Below are 18322 nucleotides of genomic sequence, written 5' to 3'. Positions count from 1 at the left end.
GTCTCTAGTCAGTGCGGGAAATGCAAGAAGTGCCAAGACCAGGGGCCTCCACGGGGGCCACGGGGCCTCAGCGTCACCCAGGGTGATGACAACTAGTCCCGGGGTTGCTGTGAAACTAGGGGTCACACATTAAATGTGAGTTGGCATGCAGGCCCTGGGGGGCCCAATGTGCCTCCACACCACCAGCTGCCCAAACCCAAGCCTTGGCAAGCTCACACACATCACAAGCCAATTGTTACGTTTTCTCAAGATGACCTGGTTAATAAGATAACTTACAAAAAAGTACACACTAAAATAGACATAAAGTTTAAAAGACACATGCTTGAAAAGATGCCCAGCCTCATTCACAACAAGAGAAATGCAAAGTAAAACCACAACACAGTATCATTTATGATCTTGCACACTGGTCAAGATAAACACGTTGGATGCTGTACCACATTGGTGATAGGGAACCAGCACCCTCTCATACAGCTGAAGTGTGAAGACAACTTGGCAGTATCTTCTCAAAATTTAAAAAGTATGTAATCTTTAACCCAACAGTTCCACTCAGCAATTCCCATAGTATTCCATTGCACAGATCTGTCTTTTATTACTAAAAATAATGCTGCAATGAACATCCTTGATACACAACATTTCTAGTTGCAGTCCATCAACAGGGGACTGGTTAAATAAATTATGGAACATCATAAACAATGGAGGTCCATAAAACTAGAAAAAAAAAAGGAAGAAAAGAAAAACAAGAATGGGGAACTCTGTTTGGGCTAATCTGGAAATACTGTCAAAACATTTTGCTAAGTAAAAGAAAAAAAAGCAAGGCACACAGCAGTGTACATAGAGTTTACCACTTGTGTAACACACACAAACACGCACGCACAAGCACACACATACTGGCCCTGAGGGCCAGGGGTTGGCAGGGGGAACTATTTTCGCTGTAATTCTGTTTGCTCTGTTTCAAGTTTATATCAGGTGCATAAATTATTTATCCAAAAGATTTACTTTAAAAATGATAAATGGTAACACTGTCACTTTGCTAAAGTAGGTATAGGTGCTTGCTTTCTAAATCAAATAGAAGAGGGGCTATCTGATATTTTGGGTGATGGCTCCTGTCCACCTTAAAGCATGGGGCAAAGATCCCTGCCCCCTCTGAATTTGGGATTAATTTGCTGAATTGTTAGGGTTTATCCTACAGAGAGAAATATATGATTCAATGAAGGCTGGTAAATAAAATAATCACGATTCAATTTTCTGATAGAAGTATATCATGTTAAAAACCGTAAGTAATTTCCTTCTAAAATGGACTGCTTTCTTTTGGAAAAAAAATATAAGTATATTTCAGTTCTAAGTTGTGAAAACAAGTTGAAAAACAACAAAAATACAACTCTGATTTCAGAAGCTGAGCACACTCAGACTGTGAGTTATATCCAAACTTGCTAGCTCCCTGGGAAGTCACTCCCTCCTCGTTCCCAGGGGGACGAGGCTGGAAGTCTAGTTCGGGCACGTAGGGGCGGTGCCACCACAAGTGCCAGCCTGGGTGGACCGCCCCTCAGGAGTGTACATGTAGCCCTGTTTCCATGGAGATGCTCAAAATATCATTCCCAGCTCATTTTTCGAGCTGTGCACAGCCAGCCCCCCAAGATCGGGGACCATGTGGAGTCCGTCTTTATCTGATCTGGGGACACCACCCAGGCCAGCGGCAGGAGCGACTGCTCCAGGGACAGTGCTGGGTCAGCACCTCCAGCTTCCCCTTTGTTTCTCACGGTGTCAGCTGTGGCGAGAGTCAAGCGCTGCCTCATGGTTTGTCGGTTTGTCGTAGTGACTGTCCCCACCTCCCCCATTTGAACGCCTGACCCTTCTCCAGCTGCCCCCTTCCTAACTTTGTAATTTGAATATCTGTCTACTTATTTTCTCAAACCATTGTGTCCTGAAACAGTAACTGAGAAACCATTCCAAATAGGAGGGAACCAAGCGCTTCAGAAAAAGTTAAAAAACAAAAAGTAAACCAAGAAAATCCTACACAACATCTAAGACAACGCTTTCCAATTTCAGCTGCCTAATTTTTACTTTAAAAAGGAGGTGGAACACATACAATTTTATTCTTTTTTTTTTTTTTGCGGTACGCGAGCCTCTGTGTTGTGGCCTCTCCCGTTGCGGAGCACAGGCTCCGGACGCACAGGCTCAGCGGCCATGGTTCACGGGCCCAGCCGCCCCGCGTCACGAACTCGTGTCCCCTGCATTGGCAAGCGGACTCTCAACCACTGCGCCACCAGGGAAGCCCCACAATTTTATTCTTAAATCCTGATTCTTCAGTGACTGATTAAGATTCAGGCCCACCAAAAGGCCATCATTTGGGGGTTTTTGCCTTGTGTGAAAAGTAGTTCATTAGGACCTGCTGCTTTTGTAGCTAAAGAAAGAGGTGTTCCAACAACAGACTGAGCTGCCAGTACAAGTTGCCCGACTTGCTCTGATAAATGAAAAGATGATCTGATGCAGAAGTCACTGATTTGGAACATAAAGTCTGAAGTTCTCAGTGTTGTGTTCATTGCCAGATATGAACAAAATAGAAAACAGAAACTCACATTAAGCTCTTTAAAATAAATGTGAAAAGTCAGTCTATAAAGACTCAGAGAGAGATGCATTGAAGCCCGTGTGCCCTGTGCTGTTCACTACTGCCTGTGGTCGTGGTTATTCTTAGGTGATCCTAACTTACTTAAATATCTTGATCTCATCCACTGGAAATGACAAAAATATAATTTATTAAATATCTTTAGTTTCTATGCCCACTCTTCTATACGTGTAACGTTCTATCCTGCATTTTAAAAACAATATGTTATTCTTTCATTCTTTGAAATGAAAAACATTTCATTTCATTCTTTGAAAACACGCTTTTTAACGTTTGTGTCTTTGTATAGTTGTACACCGTCTTACTAAATAAACAGTTCCCTATCACTGGGCATTTAGGGTTCTTCCTCCATTCTTCCCCTAAGTTTTGCTTGAATGGACAGCCTACTAAGTATTCGTGTACACGTCTGATTATTTTTCAAGCTAAATTTCTAGAAACAGAAACACTAGTCGGTAAATAAACATATTCTTGTAAGGGGGTTAATACAAGCATTGCTATACTCTTTCCATCAGCTGTGTTCAAGAAAAGTCATTTAAAAATCCCCCCAACGCTAGGTTTTAAATATATTTCTATTTAAAAGTCTGCCATTTTGAAATGCCGGTGCCTCAATGTTGCTTTAATTTGTACCTCTTTCGTTACCAGTGAGTTTGATTTCTTTCCTTTTTTCATTTAATCACCAGCCACTTTTTCTATGAGAATTGTTTTGCCCATTTTTCTTTAGGGTGCTTATCTTTTTCTTATCCATAGAGCTTTCTAACTGATGGAAACCTGGGTTTTGCTGATGTATACAAAAACAACTAATTTTTGCAGGTTTATTTTATAATCCACCACCTCCCTGCTCTGCCTTATGAGATCCAGTATTTTTTACTCCCCTCAGGATTTTTAAGTAGGCAGCTGTCACTGGCAGATAAGGGTGGTTTTGACCTTCCTTCTTTATGGGTTTGTCTCTTGTTCCTTTCCTCATTGTTCTGCCCTGGCCGCAGCTTCCAGAACAACCGCAGAGTTACCAAGCATTGTCCTCTCACCTTTATTGTCACCAAAGATTCTTGATTAAGCAGTATGCTGGTTATAGATCTGAGATACTCTTTGTAAATTTCAGAGAGTATCCTTCTGAGTTTTGTTTAGAAATTGATGTTCTACTCCCCTTTTGAACCTCTTTGAAGATCAGGGTATTTTTCTCCTCTGGCCTATTAATATGATAAATTTTGGTTCCAAACATTATACCATCTTTGCAGTAATTTCTGTGCTCAATGTTATTCTTTTAGTGTATCTCCAGATTTGATTTACTTATGTTTTGTGTAAATTTTTGCCTTAATTCAGAGTGAGGCAGATCTATGTTTTATTTTGGGGGAGAGGCCAGGAGAGTACTTAACAAAATGAAGACATCTAACTCTTTTTACAATGCTTTAGTTTTTAAATGAATGTACAGTAAAATTGACTTTTGGGGGCTGTACAGTTCTATGAATTTTGACCCATGTATAGATTCTTGCAACCAGCACTATAACCAAGACACACAACAGTTCCATCACTCCAAAACACCCCTTGTCCTTTCTCACTCTAGTCACAGCCTACCCCTACGCCTCACCCCTGGCAACCACTGATCTGTTCTCTGTCCCTATAGCTTTGTCATGTTCAGAATGTCATATAAATGGAATCACGTATTGTGTAACCTTTCTGATCTCTTTCACTCAGCAAAATGCCTCTGAGATTCATCTGAGTTGTGTGTATCAATAGTTCATTTCTTTTTCTTACTGAGTGGTGTGCCATTGTACAAATGTTCCAGAGTTTGCTTATCTATCTATCTGTTAAAGGACATTTGGGTTGTTACCAGTTTTGGGCAACTATGAACAGACCTACTATAAACATTCATGTACAGGCTTCTGTGGGAACATAGGTTTTTGTTTCCTTGGGGCAGTGGTTCTCAACCACGAACTATTTTTGCTACCTGGGTGATATTCAGCGAGGTCTAGAGACATTTTTGGTTATCACGACTGGGAGTAGGGGTGCTACAGGCATCTGGTAGCAGAGGCCAAGGATGCTGCTAAACCTATAATGCACGGGAGAGCGTCCCCCAACAAAGGATGATCCAGCCCAAATGTCAGCAGTGGTGCTGTGGAGACACTGCTCTAGGTAAGTACCCAGGACTGGGATTGCTGGGCTGCAGGTAAGTGTACGTTTCACTTTATGAGAAACTGCCAACAGTTCTCCAGAGCAGCTGTACCGTTTTGTAATCCCACCAGCAACGCATGAGAGCTCCAGTCACTCCACATCCACACCAGCACTTGGTATTGTACTTTAAGTTATTTTTAGCCAGTGTGTATTATTATTATTATTATTATTAGTTCTAAGAATTTTTGTAGATTCCTTGAGATTATCTATGTGCACAGTCATATCATCCATGAAGAGGGGCAGTTTATTTCCAACTTCCCTGGAGACTTTCTCTTTGACTCAGGGATTCCACAGAAATGTGCTGCTTGATTTCCAAGTGCTTGGAGGTTTTCCTGTTATCTTTTTTTTTTTTTTTTTTTTTGCGGTACGCGGGCCTCTCACTGCTGTGGCCTCTCCCGCTGTGGAGCACAGGCTCCAGACGTGCAGGCTCAGCGGCCATGGCTCACGGGCCCAGCCGCTCCGTGGCATGTGGGATCTTCCCAGACCGGGGCACGAACCCGTGTCCTCTGCATCGGCAGGCGGACCCTCAACCACTGTGCCACCAGGGAAGCCCTCACACACAGTTTTAAATTTTCTAGTGACCACATTAAAGAAAGGTAAAAAGAAATGGGGAAATTTTAATATATCTTATTTAATCCAATATATCCAGAATATTATATCGACGTATAATATAAAAATTATTAATAAGATAGTTTACTTTCTTTTTCCTTGCACTAAATCTGCAAAATTTGGTGTGTATTTTACACACACAGTGCACCTCAATTAGGACTAGCCACGTGTCAAGCGCTCAAGAGCCACGTGTGGCAGGGGGCTACCAAAGTGGGCAGTGCAGCTTTAGAGAGTACAAAGATCAGTGAAAAGATTTTCAGTCAACCGCATCATTGTTTTCAGATTCCTTATATCCCTGTTATGTCCCATCCTACAGAAACAGTACAGCGTGTGCCACAGCTTCTGCTCATGTCTCTGACAGACTGTTCTGTTTGGCTTCCGTATCAAGATACTTCATCACAGTTATCTTTTCATTGCAAAGTGCACCTCTTGGGAACGGCCTTCCTAATCGTACAACACAACATCCAGAAGATCAGGTTTAAATAAGTAAAGAGATTGACAGATTTTCTATAAAAATGAGAAAAGATTTTTAAGTGGAAAAAGATACAACTTTTTGTTGAAGGCTGTCAGCCTGTTGCCAGCTCTTTATCTGTACTAACTCATTTGATCCTCACAACCCTGTGTATGAGCTCAATTTTACAGATAAGGAAGCAGAGGCACAGAGAAGTCAAGTGACTTGCCCAAAGTCACTCAGCTAAGAAGTAGCAGAACTGGGATTCAAACCCAGGGGGTTGGGCTCCCGTGGCCGTGTGCATAAATTCTGTGCTACATCACCTCCCTATGTTTTTACTGTGGGAGAAAACATTTGAAACACATAAACAAATCATATCTGTAATATGTAAGAAGACGCTATCAAGCAAGAAGACAAACATAAATAACCTCATAGAAAAATGGGCAAAGGATAAGAACAGGCAATTCATAGAAAAAGAAATGGAAACAGCCAATAAGCATATGAAAAGATGCTCAATTTATGTCATCAAGGACAGGCAGGTTAAAACAAGATATGATTTTTCATCCAACAGATCAGAGCAAAAATCAAGAAGTTTGCTAACAGGGTTAGGAGGGTGTGTGAAAATGGCCTCTCTCGCACTGCCGCAGTGTGAAATTTGAACTGCCTTTTTGAATGGCGATCTAGTGGTATCCACCACCATTGAAAACGCACTTCACTTTTCACCGACAATTCCACTTCCGGGCACCTATCCCACGGCTGTGGTCTCCCACGGGCGTGAAGATGCAGGCACACAGAAGCTCTCCTAACCCAGCTCCACATGACCCATGTGCCCGGGGTCACGTGCACTGCTTCCCTGCAAAGCCCTGCAAAGACCTGCTGAGAGCCGGGCACAGGCTGCCCGCCACCTGCCACCCGCACACTTCTCTCCCCACCGGTGAGCCCCGTGTTTGTCCGTAAACTTATGCAAGCCAGTCGTACTTGCTCTGCAATTACGTCCTTACTTGATAAAAACTAAAGACTTTTCAGTGCAAAGAGAGTTGTTTTTATGAAAAGTAAGCTGAAAGCTCTAAGAGGTCAGTTAAAGGCAAGTTGCTAAAAACCAAAAGCAAAATCAAACTGCTCTTGAATAAACAAGTGTAAAATATGGGGGAAAACATCATAAAGATCTACAAGGATTTTGCACTTAAGAGTTTTCACAAGTGTCTGAAGTCCAAAATCCCACCGGGCTTTATGACTGTAATTTACCAGGAGAGAGAAAGTGAACACAGCTGGTCCTCCAGTGAGAACCCAGGAGCCAAGAAAAGGCCTGCAAAAGCGTGCGTTGTTTGCATATTTTTTAAATAATGAAAATGTATTAATGAGTAGCTTATTTAATTTTAAAACTTTAAAAAATAAAGTGATAAACTTTAACAATACAAAATGACTCATTGTTCCCTTTGGTAACTTTTCTTGCCCTGAATTGTAATCTGTATGATAATGTCATGGGTTTAGTTTTCTAATCAGTTGGATAATTTCTGCCTTTCAGTGGAGGATTTAAGCAATTTACATTTGTGGTTATAACAGATACATTTGCTATGAACTCTGCCACCTTATTTTATTTTTAATATTTATTTATTTAATTTATTTATTTAGCTGCGCTGGCTCTTGGTTGTGGCATTTGGGATCTAGTTCCCTGACAAGGGATCAAACCTGGGCACCCGGCAATGAGAGCTTGGAGTCTTAGCCACTGGACCACCACGGAAGTCCCTGCCACCTTATTTTATGCTATTTGTTTTTTGTGCTTTTTTACTGTTTGCTTTCCTTTTATTACAAGATCCCTGCTTTCTCTGCTTTTGGCTTGTTGTGGGAGAAGGTTTATACCATGTTTTAAGTTCTACTGGGGTTTATCTCTAAGCTTTCCAAATTATTTATTTCTCTAATTATCAAGGTAAAAAAATAAACAAGTATTCCTCCAGAAACTAGACGCTTTTCCTTATTTTGAGGACTATAAAAAAAGGCCCCATGGTGGTAATATTGCGTGAAAAAAGCCAAGTGCGAAACAGCATTGTATAATCCCTTTTATATGAAAGTCAAAGTTAGGGATAGTGCGAGGGAAACAAAAGCAAAAGTAAACAAATGGGACTATATCAAACTAAAAAGCTTTTGCACAAAGAAGGAAGCTATCAACAACATGAAAAGGCCACCTACCGAAAGGGAGAAGATATGTGCAAATGATGTATCTGGTAAGGGGTTAATATCTAAAATATACAAAGAACTCATACAAGTCAATATCAAAAAACGAACTCGATTAAAAAATGGGCAGAGGATCTGAATAGACATTTGTCCAAAGAAGACATACAGCTGACCAACAACACATGAAAAGATGCTCAACATCAGTAATCATCAGGGAAATGCAAATCAAACCACAAAGAGACACCACCTCACACCTGTCAGAATGGTTACTATCAAGAAGACAACAAGTAATAAGTGCTGGTGAGGGCGTGGAGAAAAGGGAACCCTCATGCACTCTTGGTGGGATTGTAAGTTGGTGCAGCCAATATGGAAAACAGTATAGAGATTCCTCAAAAATTAATAATAGAAGTATCATATGATCCAGAAATTCCACTCCTGGGTATTTATCTGAAGAGAATGAAAACACTAAGTCAAAAGATATTTGCGGGCTTCCCCGGTGGCGCAGTGGTTGAGAGTCCGCCTGCCGATGCAGGGGACACGGGTTCGTGCCCCGGTCCGGGAAGATCCCACATGCCGCGGAGCGGCTGGGCCCGTGAGCCATGGCCGCTGAGCCTGCGCGTCCGGAGCCTGTGCTCCGCAACGGGAGAGGCCACAGCAGTGAGAGGCCCGCGTACCACAAAAAAAAAAAAAAAAAAAAAAAGATATTTGCACCTCTATGTTCACTGCAGCATTGTTTACAATAGCCAAGATATAGAAACAACTTACGTGCCCATCAATAGATGAATGGATAAAGAAGATATGGTGTATATATATACTATGGAATATTACTCATTCATAAAAAAGAATAAAATCTTGCCGTTTGAGACAACATGGATGGACCTAGAGGGTATTATGCTAAGTGAAAAAAGTCAGACAGAGAAAGACAAATATTATATTTGCAGGTATAAAAGATTCACTTATATGTGGAATCTAAAAAACAAAACGAACAAACAGAACAGAAATAGATACAGAAAACAAATAGGTGGTTGCTAGAGGGGAGGAGGGTAGGGAAGGAAAGAAATAGGTGAGGGCTCTTAAGAGGTAGAAATTTCCAGTTGCAAAATAAATGAGTCACAGGTATGAAATGTACAGTGTGGGGATACAGTCAATACCTATGCAATACCTTTGTATGGTGGCATATTGTAACTAGACTTAATCAAAACGTTTAGGTGACCATTTTGAAATGTACAGAAATACCAAATCACTACGTTGTATAACAGGAACTAACATAGTGTTGTAGGTCAATTATACTTTAAAAACGAAAAGCAAACTCAGAAGAGGAGATCAGGCTGTGGGGCGCAGTGGGGTGGGGAAGGGGGAGGGGGAGGGGGAATTAAATGAAGGCAGTTAGAAGGTACAAACTTCCAGTTATAAGATGTAATGTACAACACGATAAATATAATTAAGATTGCTGGTATATATATGTTACATATGGAAGAGAGTAAATCCTGAGTTCTCATCATAAGGGAAAAAAAATTCTCCATTTCTTTAATGTTGTATCTATACAGATGGTGGATGTTCACTAAACTTCTTGTGGTCATTTCATGATGCATGGAAGTCAAATCATTATGCTGTACTCCTGAAACTTATACAGTGTTGTGTGTCAGTTATATCTTAATAAAACTGGAAGGAAAAAAAGTTAGGGATGATAAAAAAAAAAGCAAAAAGTTAGGGGTGATGGCTCTGTCAGTGGCTGGTGGACAGCCACCTGTGGGGGGATTTCTCTGTGGCTTCCAGCACCTTCCACATGATTGCTTTCAGTGGCATTCCTCAGTCCAGTTCCACCTGCCTCTTGGAGATCCCCCCGACCATGCATCTTCACTTCTGGTGGGGTGCGTGGTTCTTTACATCCCCTCACCAGTATCTTTGTGAGAAGCTGGGATAAGCCCCATCAGGATGACTAGACACTACTGACATCAGAAGTTTCATAAAAAAACTGTGGCATCCTTTACAAATCACCGCTTGCAAGTCACACGTGATATCAGAGGTTAAACCCATCCCTCCTGAGTCTGCGGGGCAGGACACAGTGAACCTCGGTGGCCCTTCAAAAGTCGAGTGCTATCAAGCCTTCTAGAAGAGCAAAGGTATCGTACCAACCGAGTCAGCGTTAGATAACCCTCGTCGGGAACTAGTCTCAGTCTTGGTCATTACCTGTGCACACGATCTGCAGTTTTGCCTTTCTATAGAATCTCGCGCAGGAGAACCAAGAGTTAAAGAAGGACAGGGCATCTGGAGTCAGGACTGCATAGGAACAAGTTCAAGCATGGCTTGAAGGAACACGTGAGTGGAGGGGAGTGGAGGTTGAGGGCGAGAGGGAGCGTGAGAGGATAGAGAGGATGGAATTGGACTGAACAAGTTAAAAAAAAAAAATCTCTTCACTTTTTCCCTCTGCACTCACCTTTTAACTTTCACGATGACACACACCTGCAGGGTCACCATTTCTCGCCCCCAGTCTCTCCCCTTGCTATTGACCAACTTGTCTCTCTGTACCACAGATTTCCCCTCTATACCCAAACAATCTCGGTTCAACTAAAATGAACACTTAGCTAGACTTCTTAGCTACTCATTTCTATTGCCATTCATGTTTTATTTCTCCTCGCTAGCAACAAACTATTAGGTGACTCCGTGATCTTGCCTCAGCCTAACTGACGGGCGGTCTACCTGGACCATCGGATGAAGTGGGAGAGACACAAGTCCCAGATTCCCACACCGTTTCAGGAGGGGGCCAAGGGCTTTCTTTCAGAGCCCCACCCAAGCTTCAAGCGACTACAAAATGAAGATGCGGGATAAGACTGTGCGTGGAAAGTAAAGCACAGATGACTAGTTAGCTCACCGTCACAGTGAGTTCAGCATCACCTACTGCATCAGTGTTCACACGTGCCACGGCAATGCCCCCACGATAACAACTAAAGGTTCAGAGAACGCAATCTTACTACCTGACGCAACAGCAATGTGGAGAACACTGAGTACTGGGGTTGAGCTATCCTAGAAGGTAACTGGGTACTTTTTGTTGCCTGTGAATTTTCCTGCATGTTCTGGATGGATGTACCCTGCAAGAAATTCCTCTGGTGAACCAGCCAGGGAGTCTCACCCCTCAGAAGAAGGCTCACCCACATTGGTTAAAACCCCTGTACGTTCTGATCAGATGCTCCCACCCTAGGGCAGCCCATTACCTCCTGCAGCCTGATCTCCTCCGGCTGGAGGATGTCCAGCACCCCGCTGCTCCGAATCTCCGGGAGATCCTGCCAGAGGTTGAATCTCGAGTGCGGGTTACTGAGCAGGCATATCTGGGGCACAGCCTTCCTCTCCGGTGGGCTTGCAGGCTCCTCCTCTTCCCCTTCATCCTCCTCCGGGGTCTCCGCACTGGCCGGGGACCCATCAGCATTGTCTTGGATTTCTGCGTCCTGTTGCCTCCTGGTTTCAATTTCCTGGAGAGTTGCTTTATCTCGGTATTCCTGATACAGGAGCCCTGAAATCAAATGGAATTGTATTGACATGAAAAAGATTTCAGAGGAAGATCTTTTGGAATCACTAAGTCAAAGCGTTGGACTCCTATCAAGGGCTGATGCTCTGCCTGTGAAAATACAAAGAAAGCCAGAAGCGCACAGGTCTCAGAAAAGGCTCTATCACTGAACAAACTACCACTGTCTTCATCTCTTGGGAAGGATCAGCGTGCATGAGTTTTTTTTTTTTTTCAACAAAGAATGAAGAAATCCCTGAACAGATTCAAAATCCAGTCACAAAAATATATGCTTTTCACACACATACTTAGCAAACAACAAGAATCCAGAATTTGACGTGTTAATAACCAATGTGTGCAGAGTCGATGGAAATGTCGACTCATGGAAATGTCCCAGTTATGTTTCAGTATCCCAATGCTTCTCAAAGCCTAAATGCTTCAATATTAAAACTCAAGTATATTCATTGGTGAAATGGGAATAGCTGTAAATTCTCATTTTGAAGGAAAAAGCCAATATTTCATCAACCTTATGATTCAAAAGGGAAACATTCCTTTTTTGCTTTCACACTTTCAGACTTACTTCCCTGACCTGAAATAATTGCAGCCTAAGTCTCCAAGGAGATTTGGGGGTACAGAGGAATCAGCAAAAACGTAGCATCTCCACAGGGAAAAATTCATTTTGGATGTCCTGGCTGCAGGGCAGAGGGTTGTTCTCTCCACACCAGGAGCAGCAGAAAAGCTTCAGTGGCAAGGGGGCTCCCAGCCCAGGGAGAGGGGAAGCAGGGCTGGGTGGGGAGAGGAAGGGGGGGGGGTCCTGCTGGCGATGAGGCTGGGAGGAGAAGAGGGTCACCCCAAGGGTTTTGTCTATCCTGTGGGCAAAAGGGAAGCCCCTCAGGCAAACAGCTCTGGTCTACATCTTAGGAGGCCCGTGGATGGGAAGAAAGAGGCCATGCCAGTTCTCTAAGGGAGTGATGATGGAGGCCTGAACTGCAGTGGTGGTGGAGGGATGGGGCCATGTGCATGATTCAGGGACAGTTATAAGGTAGAAGACAGGTCCTGGTGATTGGCTGGTGCTGGGTCATGAACGATATCTGGGTGACCAGTTGGCAAGGGGGTCTGGTGGCCCTATTCAAGGAGATGAGGAATATTGGAGGAGGCTCCGATTGGGGAATGGAGTGGTGGTGAGATCCAGGTGCACCTGAAGGGAATGCAGGTGGAGAGAACCCGTGGGCAGCTGCACTGGTCTGGAGCCTGGGAAAGCTGTTGGGCCCCTTGATATATCTATCTATAAAACAAAGATGACTTTCCCGGGAAAGTTCTAGCAGGGATAAGTGTACCACTTGTAAAGCACTTTCTCATGCAATGCAGTACAAACATTAGCTATTATTCCTTCTTTAATTGTTAAATATATCTAAACAGTACAAAAAAGGAAGGAAAAAAACAGACGATCTTCAAAATTCTGAAAAATGGCTGGATAAATTATATTCATAATTTATAAATAACAGGAACTCAATAAATCACCTTGTGGATTAAATTAGTTGGCTTCCTTCATTCCTTCATTCTATAATGCTAGATTATAAAGGCTTTATGCTAAGTATAACATTTACTTCAAAAAAAAAAGATCCTGTGATTTTACGTTACAATCCAGCGATTACAACATGGAGTTAATCTGACAAAGGAATGAAAAAGAAAATCTAAATCTATGCTAAATGCAACCCAAATTGAAGATCTATAAAGACAGAGGTTTAAAGTCACTACATAAACCGGTTCAGTCATGAGCATAAGATATGATTACTATTGCCAACATCGAACCAATTAATCTCCTGTGATTCCGATACTGTTTTCACGGAGGTTTAAAGAAACCAGGATTCCACGAGTTGACTTGGATTCACTTTTCAAAGCTTAGCACAGTGTCTCCCACAGAGTAGGTACTCACATATTTGTTGAGTTGAACACCTTTAAAAATGCAGTTTCCAAGCTTCTCAAAAATATCTAACCAATTTGGCATCTTTTTGAAAGTTCAAAAATATGGCTTATGCATGCTACATGGCACATCGTGTGTATCATGGGTCAGCATGATGGGTAAATCATGGGTAAATGCTATCTCCAACATCTCACATGATGATGTGATACATATGCTGAAATGAGACAAAAGCATCAGCATTGTGGGTAGTTGGGTTGAAAGTAATATTTCTGAAATCACATTGTGGCAGACACTGTGGCTGCCTCTCCTCTATCCCCTCACAGCCCTTCTTCCCAGCTGGCAGGGAGGGCTTTTGTCTGGGTGCTGACCTAGTCTGTGCTCAGGGAAGTGGATGAATGCTGACTGATCAAAGCCTACCATGATGGTTCCCTTCCCCTTGCCACTGCTGGGTTTAGACATGAGCATGTGACATGACCTGGCCAAAGAGACTAAGGGGACATCTTACATATTTAAGAAGGGCTTCTCAAAAAGATGTCCCTCCCTAGGAGACATCTGAAGACAAACTGCTCTTTTTTTTTGTTTTTGTTTTTATACATGGTTGCTTGAGGATGTGATGCATGGAGCTCTGGCAGCCATCTTGTGATATGAAGCCCAAATGCTGAGAATGGTAGAGGGAAAGGAACTAGGTGGTTGATTGACTTAATGAACCAAATGCAGAATTTCCTACCTCATTCCTGGAGTCAACTGAGATAGAATACTTTCATTCTTTAAGGTCATTTTTTTTGGGGGGGGTGCTGGATATTCTATTACACTCAGCCAAAGACTCCCAATACAAGTAATCTTAGCATTTTCTTAAAACTTCATACTTCTTTCTGAAGTCTTCAGAATATGAATTTAAACACGCATTTTCCTGGAGTTACTATGATTACAAAGAGTTATCTGACACACTGTGTAACCATTTTCATGACCTGTTTATTTTTATTAGCCTTACCTGAGGAGCTATGTTATCTGATTAAATTTTTGGAGTAGAGATATACTGTTGATATATCATGTTTTTCTATTTTCTCTTTTGTACATTCAGTAATCAAAATTGATTTTACCTGTAAAAGCTGGCACCTGGTATTATATTCGTGCAGAATTAGAAGGCTCAGTTCCCATCTCTCCTAATTAAAATGATCTATATCAGGTTGGCTGAGCTACCCTGCAGAAGGAGGATAAGTTCCTGGAGTCCTTCAAAATCTCACCTTCGGAAGGGAATAATTTTTTTCTTTGAATCCTTCAGCTAGAAACTTCTAAAGGGCAGAGAATTCATTTATTTTTAGTGAGCACCTTCTATGCACCAAGCAGTTGTTAGGTGCCAGAGACAACCACAGCACACACACACACGTGTGCACACACACAATCACAGGGTCTCAGGGTCTATGATCTTCAGGGCCACCACCAACTACAATGACAGCTGTATACCACATCATGCATAGTCCTGGCATCATTCTGTTCTTGCCTGGGTGGGAGCCACTGCAAAATTCAACACAGTGGTCTACAAGATGCCCATATAGCCTTCCCACTTTCCTTCCCCCTTAATTCCACTGTGTCTTTAGGAACGCGTTGTCCTTTCCTGATACCCGGCAAAGAATTCACTTCATTCGGTGAGCTAAAAGCAGCTGGCCTCCTGTAGCAACCTGCTTGGCATAAGCCTCGAGTCTATGATGAAGGATGTGAGAAGGCAGCCTCGGTCCTGTGCTGTCATTCAGCACATCTGTTGAGCACCGACCATGGATCCAGCCCAGGAGTCAGAAACACATAGTCACCATTACACCAGGAGATAGTGGGAGAAAAGCCTCAGAATGTTAGTCTCTACTGTTTACCAAATGAGGAAACTGAGGGCCAGGATGAGCAGGTACCAGAGCTCAGAGCTCCCGACTCCCAGCTTTGAGCTTATGCCACGGGCTCTCCAGGAAGGAGGTCTCCACACACCCACACTGCAGAAGGGAGCCTCTCTCTCCGTGAGAGGAGGCACGGATCTCCCCACTCCCACCTCGATTTCCTTCCTGGTCCTGACATTGATCTCAGCCAGAGGATCCCTTTCTAGAGGGTGGAATTCGAGGCTTCCAGCACATGCCAAGGCCGAGGTGGCCCTCCTCGCCATAAAGGGCAATGTGGTAGAGGCGGAAGAAAGGGATTTTCGGGTGTGTTTGTCCTCAGATCAGCCCCTCTCCATTTCCGCCAGCAAACAAAGGGAAAAGCCGCCACCACCATCACCACCCAGCCCACACGCAGGGGGCCCACTAGGAACAATACCCCTGGAGTCAGCACTGCTTAACAGCATGCAGTGTGTGCTCCACCCTCAGCTTTGCAAGGGCTCAGCTCCTCCCAGGGTTCAGTCCAGAATAAACCCCAGCCAGCGGAAAGGGAACCTGCCCAAAAAGTCTCCTAAACATGGGTCTCCTGGGGCAATGGAAGCTCCACTTCCATTGGAGACACTTCATGTCCGTCTGAGTGTTTGGGATGGAGAACAATAATGATGAATTTAGGAAAGAAAATTTTCAAGCCAAAATTTTAATTTAATGAATAAACTTCTGCTCTGACAACCCTGAAGAACAGAAAGATTTCTAGGCCGTACCATTCCCGAAGAACCCACGTCACCCACTTGTGGCCGCCTCTGGTGATGAAGATGAGAGCTAGTTTGATGTCATCAGCAATCTTTGGCTTTTAAATGCGAGTGCTCGGGTTTTGGGGATGCCTTCTCAATCCACTTTCTGCTTTCACAGAGCTTCAACTGCAGCTGTGCAGGAGCTGGACACGCGGGCTATGCCCTGCACTTCTGACCATGCTCTGGACAGGCAGGTGGAGCCAGGCTTCCCTTCCTAACCCAGGGGCCTCTGGGGCTCTCAGCTTCTCTCTACTTACCTTTCCTTCCTCTGTGCAAAGTCTGCCACTGCCACCCCTTCCTGAATTGCCCCAGTCAGTCTGACTGTCTCCACAAGTCCCCTCTGCAGGGTCCCCTCCCTTTACAGGTCTTCCCCAGGCCCCCGGGTGGAGATGACGGGGGTACGCATGGAGCGTCCCCTCCTGCATGGCCCATAAGCACCTAACCCCTGGACTTTCTGGCAGAAGACACAAGAGGACAGAGAGCCCTCCCCAGGAAAGAGCTGGGCAAGCACACCTCTCCAAGAGAGCAGGAAAGAAATGCATTTGCTAAAGCCCAATTATACAGCCACTATTAAAACGCGGCAGTTTTGCCTCTGGAACCATTTAGAACCAAATATGTCAGTAACCTTCCTTGTCAGAAACATCTGTCCAGGGGAAATGCAAGGGCATCCCACAAGCAGGGTGAGCCCTCAGAGTCCACCAGGAACCAACGTTTCCCCCAGTGACGCCCCGTCGCCGCTGGGGACACCCACCTATTTGTTCGATGAGGTTCCTCCAGGAGTCGGAGGGAATGGGGTGGATCATCTGCAGGGCCTCGGTGAGCGTGGTGGGGCTGTCGGGGAGGGCCGGGCACTCCTCGGGTGTGGCCTCGTTTCCCAGGGTGGAGGACGACTCGCTGCCAGAGAGAGAGGAGAGGCAGGAGCCGGTTATTTTTAAGCAACGACACACCTCGGCCAGCTCGCGAGAGGCGTCCGCACAGGCGGCCCTGGCCAGATGAACCCTGACCAGGATGTCCAGGCCGAGCGGCCGCCGCCGCTCCCTGCCACGCAGGCCCCACAGGCCCCTTTTGTCACCGCATCAGGGCGCGACCGGGTAATTCATTCCCACACCAGCCCGCCCAAACCTTCATGTTTTCGGAGCTCGCGGGCAGGCGTCGGAAACTTGGCGCGTCCTGCCCTCTTCGCGGCGCCGCCCCGCCGCCCGGACGGGTCCAGCGGCCAGGGGCCCTGCGCTCGCTGCGCACCCCGCGCCGCTCGCTGTCACACGGCCCCCGGCCCCCTTTGGGTAGCGATCCTCCAGTCCCAGGGCCACGCAGCGCGGAGAGGGGCCACCGAACGGGACGCGTGCGCCCAGGGCGCCCGAGAGAGGGCGCGAGAGGCGGTCCGAGGCAGGAACAGGGGTGTCGGCGGTCCGGCTGGGGAGCACCCCCGACCTCAGGCGGCCTGCGGGCACGATGGGGGCCGCGGGAGGAGTGAGGGGCTGCGGGGCCCGCAGGGCGGGGGGCGCGGGACAGGCAGTTCGGGTAGGCGTCCCCGACCAGGGACGCAAGCTGGGGCCACAGGCGCGCAGTGGTGGCGCGCAGGGCTCGGGACGGCCGCTCGTCCTCACCTGCCAGGGAGGTGTCCCGCCGCTGAGTCGCGCGCGTCGCTCTCCGAGGTGGAGCTGTCGTGGTCCACGGCGCAGGCGGCGCTGAAGGCTGCGGCCAGCAGCTCCATGGGGGCCGGCAGCCAGCCAGGCTCTGGGGCCGGGTCGGGGACCGCGCTGGGGACCCGGAGCCGGGCGGGGGGCGACGAGCGGTCTTCGGAGCAGGGTCGCAGCGCGCTTAGCTGGAGCCGGAGCTGCCGCTGCCGCCGCCGCTGCCAAGAGCTCCAGCAGGCGTCCCGGCGCGCGCCTGGAGGCTCCCGGCGTTGCCACAGCAACGGGGGAGGCGGGTGGGGCGCGCGCGCGGCGGGGGCGAGGCCCGGCGGCAGCCGGGCGGGGGAGCCTGGCCTTGGGTGCGACCCAGGGCCCGCGGGCGCCGACTGCTGCCCGGGACCGCCGGCCAGGTCCGCGCCTCCCTCCTCTGCCGCGGCTCTGCCCCGGCAGGGGAGACGAGGAGGGCAGGATGGGTGGGGGCCGGCGAGCTGCGCCTTCGTCTTCCCGCCCCCTCCTCGCCGTCTGGCCACATCCCGCCAGCTCGCGGGGCGAGCTTGGAAGGTAGGGGCGAGGTGACCCTCTGCCCGGCGCGCC

General features: G+C 46.1%; 1 protein-coding gene across 1 annotated transcript in view; it reads right to left on the bottom strand.

The window, feature by feature from the left end:
* The window catches only part of NGEF (neuronal guanine nucleotide exchange factor), a 40053-nt gene extending 22044 nt beyond the window's left edge, over positions 1-18009 (bottom strand). The window contains exons 1-3 of the mRNA XM_022567990.3: positions 17702-18009; positions 16846-16988; positions 11234-11529 (exon numbers count right to left, since the gene is read on the bottom strand). Of these exons, the coding sequence (XP_022423698.1) occupies positions 11234-11529; positions 16846-16988; positions 17702-17808 (546 nt within the window). The 5' untranslated portion in view covers positions 17809-18009. The remainder of the gene's footprint in view (positions 1-11233; positions 11530-16845; positions 16989-17701) is intronic.
* Positions 18010-18322: the final 313 nt, after the last annotated feature.

The sequence above is a fragment of the Delphinapterus leucas genome, chromosome 8 (genome assembly GCF_059928025.1).
Source record: "Delphinapterus leucas isolate spDelLeu-1000000601 "Yukka" chromosome 8, BTC_Dleu_Yukka2, whole genome shotgun sequence".
NCBI classification, from domain to species: domain Eukaryota; kingdom Metazoa; phylum Chordata; class Mammalia; order Artiodactyla; family Monodontidae; genus Delphinapterus; species Delphinapterus leucas.
This window is presented reverse-complemented; position numbering and strand designations above follow the sequence as displayed.